This window comes from Dendrobium catenatum, unplaced genomic scaffold, assembly GCF_001605985.2.
Source record: "Dendrobium catenatum unplaced genomic scaffold, ASM160598v2 fragScaff_scaffold_1417, whole genome shotgun sequence".
Lineage (NCBI taxonomy): Eukaryota > Viridiplantae > Streptophyta > Magnoliopsida > Asparagales > Orchidaceae > Dendrobium > Dendrobium catenatum.
Genome location: NW_021319879.1, coordinates 698,899 through 707,601, shown reverse-complemented (window position 1 = coordinate 707,601; position 8,703 = coordinate 698,899). Strand labels below are relative to the sequence as shown.

General features: G+C 36.2%; 1 protein-coding gene across 3 annotated transcripts in view; it reads right to left on the bottom strand.

Annotated features, from left to right (window-relative positions):
- The window catches only part of LOC110111593 (DNA mismatch repair protein MSH1, mitochondrial), a 145,440-nt gene that overhangs the window by 17,582 nt on the left and 119,155 nt on the right, over positions 1–8,703 (bottom strand). For all 3 annotated transcript variants that reach the window (XM_020843524.2, XM_020843528.2, XM_020843530.2), the window contains 2 exons: positions 6,330–6,586; positions 6,029–6,172 (listed from right to left, as the gene is read on the bottom strand). In XM_020843524.2, the coding sequence (XP_020699183.1) occupies positions 6,029–6,172; positions 6,330–6,586 (401 nt within the window). The remainder of the gene's footprint in view (positions 1–6,028; positions 6,173–6,329; positions 6,587–8,703) is intronic.

Here is an 8,703-nt window from a genome sequence, read left to right as displayed (position 1 = left end):
AAACCTTTAGACTCTAAGGTTGACCTCCATAATTCAAATTTACCTTTAACTCCCTCTTTAGTCTTATCAACAAGAAGAATATCATCAGTAAAAAACATACACCAGGGAACATTCTCTTGCAAATCTCTAGTAAGAACATTCATGACTAAAGCAAAAAGATGCGGGCTTAAGGCTGATCCTTGATGTAATTCAACTGAAATTGAAAAATACTTGGTCAAACCACCTTGCCTTTGAACACAAATAACAAGTCAAACATACATATCCCCAAAGACTTGAATATAAGCATTATTAACCCCTTTCTTTTTTAGAACTCTCCATAACACTTCTTTTGGAACTTTACCATATGCTTTCGCTAAATCAATAAAATATCATATGAATATCTTCCTTATTCTCCCTATACTTCATCAAACCACTCAATAAATGTATGGCTTCCATAGTAGACCTACCTGACATGAATTCAAATTGATTTTGAGAAACATTATTATCACGTCGTAAACTATGCTCCATAACTCTCTCCCAAAGTTTTAAAGTATGACACATCAACTTAATTCCTCTATAATTAGCACTATCTTGTGTATTAACTTTATTCTTAAACATAGGAATCAATACACTCATTCTCCATACATTTGGCATCTTTTTAGTCTTCAAAATAATATTAAAAAATTTAGTAAGCCAAGAAATTCCTTTATCTGCTAAGCATTTCCACATCTCTATTGGAATATTATAAGGTTCAATAGTTTTTCCCCACTTCATTTTCTTTAAAGCCTCTCTAACTTCAATTTTACAACTTCGCCGATAAAAATAAAATTATCTATTTTCATTTAGAGTGCTAAGGTCACTAAAGTCAATTATATTTTCACAATCATCATTGAAAAGCTTTGCAAAATATGTCGTCCACCTTTGTTGAATATCTTCTTATAAAAAAAGCACTTTTTGATCTTCATCCTTAATACACTTCACTTGAACTAAATCCTTAATACTTCTATCTTTTTATTTGGGTAACTTATACGTATATTTGTTGCCCTATTTAGTAAATCCTTACTGCTCCTAACTAAATCCTTACTATTATATAAATTATTAAAAGCTAAATTCTTTGCATCGCAGATTATTTTCTTAGACACCTTACCGACAACTTTATATATTTCCCAATTTTCAAAATTTTTACATCTAAACCAATTTTTATCAGAGTTTCTTATTTTTTTATCTTTTCTTGCACATTTTGATTCCAGCACAAACTATTTTTATTATTAGAAGCTTTTCCTTTTGATACTCCAAGCACATCCTCTGCAACATTCTTAATATTACAAGCTGCTATTCTCATATTGAAGTATGGCCCTTCCACAGTCAATGTAAGTCAGCATGCAAATTACGATCTATTCCTAAGGAGGCTGAAAGATTTGTAATGCTAACATGACTCAAGCAACAGAATTGCAAGGTTTTTTTTTTTCCACAGAATTGCAAGGTTAATGAATATGAAGAAATGCGATAGTACTTATGTCATCAATAATAGTTCAATGTCCAAAGAAGAACACACTGACAAATGAAAGCAATATATGACAAACATGAGATTGATGCATTCAATGAGTTTGAAATGAATACACGAGTCTCCTACAAGCAGAAAGAACTGATGCACAACGAATATGATGATGCATTGCATTCAATAGTTATATATGAGAAGAATCAAATGAGGATGACAAACATCCTATGAATACCTTCACGGAGGCTTCGATAAAAGTAATCAGGGAGACTAGATGAATGCACTAACATGATTTGCAAGCAACAACATAAAAACTTTCAACAGATGTTAAGAGATTATCATTGTTAATTAAAGCGCAAGCATCAATATTACACATGGGAGGCTGCAGTTCATCTTGTAAGCAAGAATGCACAACATGCAATGAGTGTAGCTTGTCTACAAAGAATTTGAGAAGATTGTGGAGAAGACACTGAGAACTCTACTAATGCCAATTAGCTTGTCAAGTGTATGCGTGTTGCTTACACAAACATAAGGAAATATCCAACAAATGTGATTCACCTATAAGTATGAATCAAGAAACTTGCAATACAGTGGCCCACTCACAATGCCAGAGAATTTATAATAAATGCAGCAGGTCATACATAAGTGGCCATAAATAATGCATGATGAATGTGTTGAGTCATTGAAAATACTCCTAATGAATATGACAGTACTTTGTGTTCAACATCAATACATCAAGAAATACATTCAAACCCGCAAGCAATGTAATGAACATGGTGATTTGTTAGCTACCATACCTGATGATGTAGCATGTCTATAAGAAAAGAAGGAAGAATATGAAAGAGATAACTTCCTTTCAACCAATGATGGCTAATTTGCAAATAAATGCACAGTATTCTATCTATAAGCAACCATGCCTGATATAGTCTATTGGAAAATAGCAACTATGAATATGAAAGATCATAAGCAAAACATAGAGGAAATGGTAACAAATGAAAGCATCCAAAAGCTATGTAGCAAAGGGGAAGTGGGTATGGAAGGATCCTACAATCAACACTTGTCAAAATACAGATGAATGCCTCAGTCTTCTACGATACATGTTTGATGTACAACAAGTGCAATGGTGTTCTATTACCAACTTCAAAGAACAAGTGGATATATTCATCTCCAAAAAGTAACAAAGTCAGAGTTTATGCTATTCTTCATAGCAGTCATGCGAGAAGATGTAGTAATTCATATCGCATTCATCTGAGAATATCGATAAAAGGATCATAGAAGACCGAAGATACTACCGTTTGCTCACAAGTGGCTGTAAAAAGATTATCATGCATACAACATTTCATCTGCAGATAACGACGAGCCATCATTAAAGACCCGTCGAATGTCCCAGAAATACCCCTGCACATGCACTGTAATATGTATGCAAATAGATACACTAAACGGGTAAATACAATCACAACCCGCATGGGCCCCGGTGAGCGTGTTATGGGTATACACGTGACGTCTAGGGATGCTGCGCGGGTCAATAATTGAATTCAAGTTCGAACCCGGTCATTCTATGCTGATCAATAGGAGTTGAGAGGGTTCAAACCATCAAGCAAATATACGGTTGAGGGGACCAGTATATTTGTTTTAATACATTCATATTAGGCCTTCAAGGCCTATAATCAATAAAATTCACTAATAAAGGCATAAAACCTACGAAACCCGATTTCCTATCGGCAAGTTGATATGGTCGACAAAGTTTAGTCAATGAATGATCCCATATTTACCCTGATGATGGCCGTGTTAAATGCAAATCTCAACCGGAGGGGTTTATAAATACTTTCAAAATGCCATTCAAATGCTCGAAAATCCAAAATCCCAATAATCATCAAATCCCAATATATTTAAAATCAAAATTCAACTATCAATCACTTAAAGCAAAATCTATCCACCCTCCGCAATAGTTTGCTAAGGTGGACAAATTAAAATTCACTTCTAACTCATATAAAGTTAATGCCTAGTTGAAAATATCACCATGATCCATTCTCAAACAATCTCCTGCCAGTAAGGACGTGGTATGTGTCCTCTAACCGGCGGTTTTGCTGCCAAATGGCACCGCAGGATAAACGGTTATGATCCGGGGCCCTCTGAACCGAGTGGTTTTGCCACCAAATGACAACACAAAATACCGATTATGGCTAGAGCCGGCATCAAATCCTTGAGATATGAATAAATAGGATATGATTGATAGGGCATAAAGCCCTCTATTAGCTAAAGGTGGATTCAAATTTGTCCCCTTAGACAAACATTCACCCCAGGTCTACAAGGTCCCCTTGGACGAAGCAACCCATGATTGCCGACAAGGATCCTTCTATCAGGTTGGGTCAACTACCTCCTCTGACTTAGTAGACCAGGGATCACGATGGCCTGGGACGACGGAACCATGAGATCTTGATCGGGTCCATCATCCATTCCCCCACCATCCGCTTTAAGTGCAAGATGGTGAAATTTCTATTTTAAATATCAAATCTTCCAACCCTTCAAACTTCCAGTTCTCAAGCCCATGCTGCTACTATACGCCAGATAACACGTATCTCTACGTATCTGATTGACTACTAGCCTTAATCGAAAGTTCTATCTCATGATTGGGAGGGGTAATTAACTATAGGGACTTACGCCTATAGGGAACCAGAACTCAGATCATAAAGTCCTCACAAAATGAGGGCGAAATCTCTGGGTAGTGTCTTATCTACAAACCCATTTGCCTTCCCAAAATTTATCCCGGAACTTAATGCGTTAAAACTCCCCCAAAGAAAAACAAGCGGGCAGAGGCCATGGCTGAATTTTCGGGGCCCACAATAATTAATTAAGAAATTCTTCAATAAATTATTAGATCAAACATATAATTAATTAAGTTCAATTAAAAATTGATTAAGGCAAGAACTCAATACGAAAATAAACAAACAAACATGAGCAAGGAAGTAATCAGTTTGACACGGTTCATCTACAACCCTTTCAGTGACAAGAACTTTCAAGAAAATATTTGTAATATTAGGGATTCTAGAATATCTCATGATCAAAGATTGTGCATATAAAGTGAAGGAACGATGCATAAAAAAAATTGTAGAAAGAAACACTTTATTCTATTTATTTCAAACTAATAAATTGGTAAATGTTTTGTACAGTAGAAGCTCATCCCATTTACCAAACTGTATATCGGAAGCAACTCTCTCCTTAATCTAAGACCTTAGCCTGATTTCAATCTAGCAAAGCAAACTTGATACAGAGAGTCTTACCCAGAGTATTTTAGTATTCTTTCATGGGAAAAAAAATTAATTTAAAAAAATTCAAAATAAAGGATGTAGACAAGAAAGATATTACTTTCTAAGGTGGAACAAAAAAAGTTTCTTATATTCTTGGAAATGCCTTGAAATATGAAAACAAATGTAATAGAAGATTCAAGACTATATAGTAAGAAAAAAAAAGAATGGCATAGTCAAATGCTTTTCATTTTGAAAACATGACAGTGACATCGTGATTAGGAAGAATATATGGCATTTTAATGTGAGAACAGACTATAAAGAAAAAGGTCCTTGACCATAAAGGAGTGCTACTAAATTATTGTATGCATGAAAGAGGTTTAGAGTCATTGAGATGTTATTGAGACACTAGCATTATTGAGAGTACGTTAGAGAATCGAAGAGCTAAGTAGCTAACACAACTCATTGAGACAAGGCGATGTAGGAAGGACTGTACACTAGAAAGTGGGTAAGTGACAGCGAGTTCAATGTATGGGACAACAAAAGCAAACATAGAGGTCAGTTGTGACGGATTGAGCAAGTGAGCACAACTTCAGAATCGAGTTAGCATGTGTATAGGCTTGAATGAAGATGGAGAACAGCAAAGAGGGATGAGTGACAGTGTGAGCTTGCGGGTGTGCAGGGGAATCAAGATTGGGATAAACAATGTGGCTGTGGTGAACGATGCAGGAGTTGAATCGACAATGAGAAAGGGGAAGGGGCATCTAGGGTTACGATTAAGCCCTTTCTAATAGCATGTTAAAGAATAAAAATCTTATGCATCTTACACGGTAATAGGGCTGCTTATTTATAACAAAAGAATGAATGCAATTACTTGAAGGGCAACAAAGTAAAAATAATCCACTAAATATAAAAAACACTGTCAATAAATGATAATGTTGATGAAAACACCCTTAAACCGAAATCCAATGCTCAATATTTGTAACTTTACATTCTGTAAGGCTACAGTATCAGTAAAGGGTAATTAGACAAATCTGATTTGACTATGTTAACTGTATAAAGAAGACATAGTCAAACAATAACTAATCTGAATAGGCAATGGATTAAAAGAATTAAGCATCTACAACTTAAAATTCATTGTTTTCATATACTTTTCTGCCATTTCTTGTGATTTCCTAATGAATCCTCCACTCTGCGGCCAACCTTACATTGTAGAAAGGAAAGACAGATAAATTCATGGAAATCAAGTACTGCTTTTAAAAACTTAAAAGCTCAAGTAGACATCTTAATTATAAGGGAACCATACCTAACATGGGCCAAAAGCGCCTTTGCTATTATAAGCATCATGGAGGAGAAAACAAGAATATTTATTTTATCTTGCATTTCCGCAGAAAGTTCTTTTAGAAGCTCCAAAACATCAACCTTTGCCTTAGCACAAGCATGATGATACCTACATCCGGGGATGAACATAACATTAATTGTTAATCACAGTGCAAGCAAAAATACATTCAACTAGCAGAAGTTTGCACTGTTATAAGTCAAAAAGGTTAAAAAAGGGAATATCAACAATTTGAAAGGAGTAATGCCTCCAAACCAGGCGACTTAACCTGAGTAATGCATCTTCAACCTTGGTAGTGGTATACCATTCTTCTCCAACCTTTCTCCTCCTTGAATCAACAGCAGGTTTAAGTTGCTTGATTTGTTCTTCTCCCGGGGTGTTAGCCCATACGGATGGCATGAAATGCCTTCCCTTAAACCAAACTGCTTCCTGTTCTCTTGCATAGCATATTTCTCCCTTCGGACCTCCAAGAGAGGAAACCATGCATTTTACTCTCTGAACTACGGGGACAAAGTCCTCCATCACCTGGAGAAACAGTGCAAAATTACCTACCATAGGGCGCTGATAACTTGTGATACATCAGTTGAAATAAAATTACAAACATTCTTAAAACTCTTGTGGAAGTAGGTGAAACAACAAAGGCATAAAATTATTAAAGATACTAGGCCATAGTCCCAAGAAGAAAATTTCAACCATGAATCATCATCTTGGCCTATCCTATCATCCCCTCACACTGCTTGGTCTGAAAACAAGGAAAAACAAGCTAAACTGTTCGGAACATTCAATCAGTTGAGATGTGAACTGGCCAAGGTTAAGGAAGAACAAAAAGTAAAATATTCCAGAACCAGATGTACACATTGTACAAATATAATGTAGTACTGGACTTTCTAGAGAATAGAAACAACTAGCCATTTAAAAATGAAGTCCAAATAGGAGCTCACGTGGAATTTTATTCACCTAAAAGGAGAAAACTTCCTTCACAATTTGTTTCAAAACATATCTCTTCAAATGTAAAATTAAAGTCATCTTTCATGACGGATTGCAAAGGCAAAAGCATGGCCCAACGAAAAAACGGAAACAAGAAATCAACAGAAACCAAATCTACAGAAGTAACCAAGCAAAAATTATTGCTCCAGTCGACACTATATTTCTGCTTTGTACTTTTTTTTTGTTTTTTTGAATGAAATTACTTCATGCAAATTCTGATAGCAAATCGAAGTCATTGGCATAATTTTCCACCATTACAATTATATAGGAAATAATGTTTCATTGTTTTCATGACATATGGACTCATGCACAGACGGATGCTTGTGAAAAAATTGAGACTTATTCTTTTGAGGACTTAACTCAAGTGGAAATGTAGTTTGTGATACACACCAAAGACTTGAAAAGAGAAAAGTTAGCAAAGGTATTTTACGCACAGTTTTCTAACCATGCCTAATGTGCCAGTTGAGCAAACATTCCAGGCAACGCCAACTAAAACTACTACAAACCAAAAAGGGTCACCATGCTGAGCAGATTTTTTCATGTACCAATTTGTGGAAACGACGACTCATAGTTTTTCTTATTCAAGGCAGCAATAATGTTATATAGGATTTTAGAAGGATTTGATGGTTCAATAAAGTCCTGCAGATTTGAGAAATCCAGTGATGTGAAACAAACATGTGGTGGAGGAGTTACTTTAAGAAATTAAAGAGAGCAATTGTAACATAATAACCCAACATAAAATTATCATTGTCATAAAAGAGTGATCCTTAGAACTCTTAAATTTTAACTTGCTTGGGCAAAGTAGAGCAAGATCAATCAACCAAACAATTCAAGAAACACAAAGAATAATTGTAAAACTACGATGGCCACAAGAATCCACAATTTAATACTGAGAATTTTCACCTTTGGAGCCCATACGCTCAACTAATCTAGGCTTTAGCGGAAGAAGAGTCTCCACCTTAGAATCGAGGTCGCTCCGAGGAAGAATGGACCTTGGATCGTCGTTCTTGGATAGGTTGCCGGAGAATGGCGGCTCGGGCATTGGAGGAGAAAAGGCCAAGAATGGGTGGGTAGAGAGTTCGGCCAAGGAGGGAAGAAAAGAAAGGCTGCAGGAAATTTTTGCAGGAATTTCAGTTATGGAAGGTTTAATAGGGTGGATTTAATCTGAAAATCAAATTAAATCAAGGAGGGAGAATGGGCGGTTAATTGGGGGAATTTGGGATTAATTGTGTGGAGTTAATAGGGTGATTAGGAGAGAGATATGGCTCCATGCATGGGCCGGCCAAGAGGGAGAAGAAAGAGTTGAGAGGGGATTAAAGGAGTGGGCCCCACAGGTTTAAATAACAGATTTTATTTAAAACCTGTAGGAAATTCAGTCTTTCATAAAAGGAAAAAATTTCCTTTCATATGCCAACGTATCCAGCCCTTTTGAATTTCAAATTATCATCAAATGCTAGTGATTAATTGCCTTAATATGGATTTTAATTAGGCAATTAAGTAAAACGCCTGGAATTGAATTTCACAGGCTTGGGCAAAGCAGGGAGCAGCCGGTGGAATGGCTGCTGAATTCAATTTCCCGTGAAGGGCTGAAGGAGAGGGGCTGAAGCTCACGGCTGGAGTATTAGCCGTGAGGTTGGGGAGCGGTAAAGGGGGGG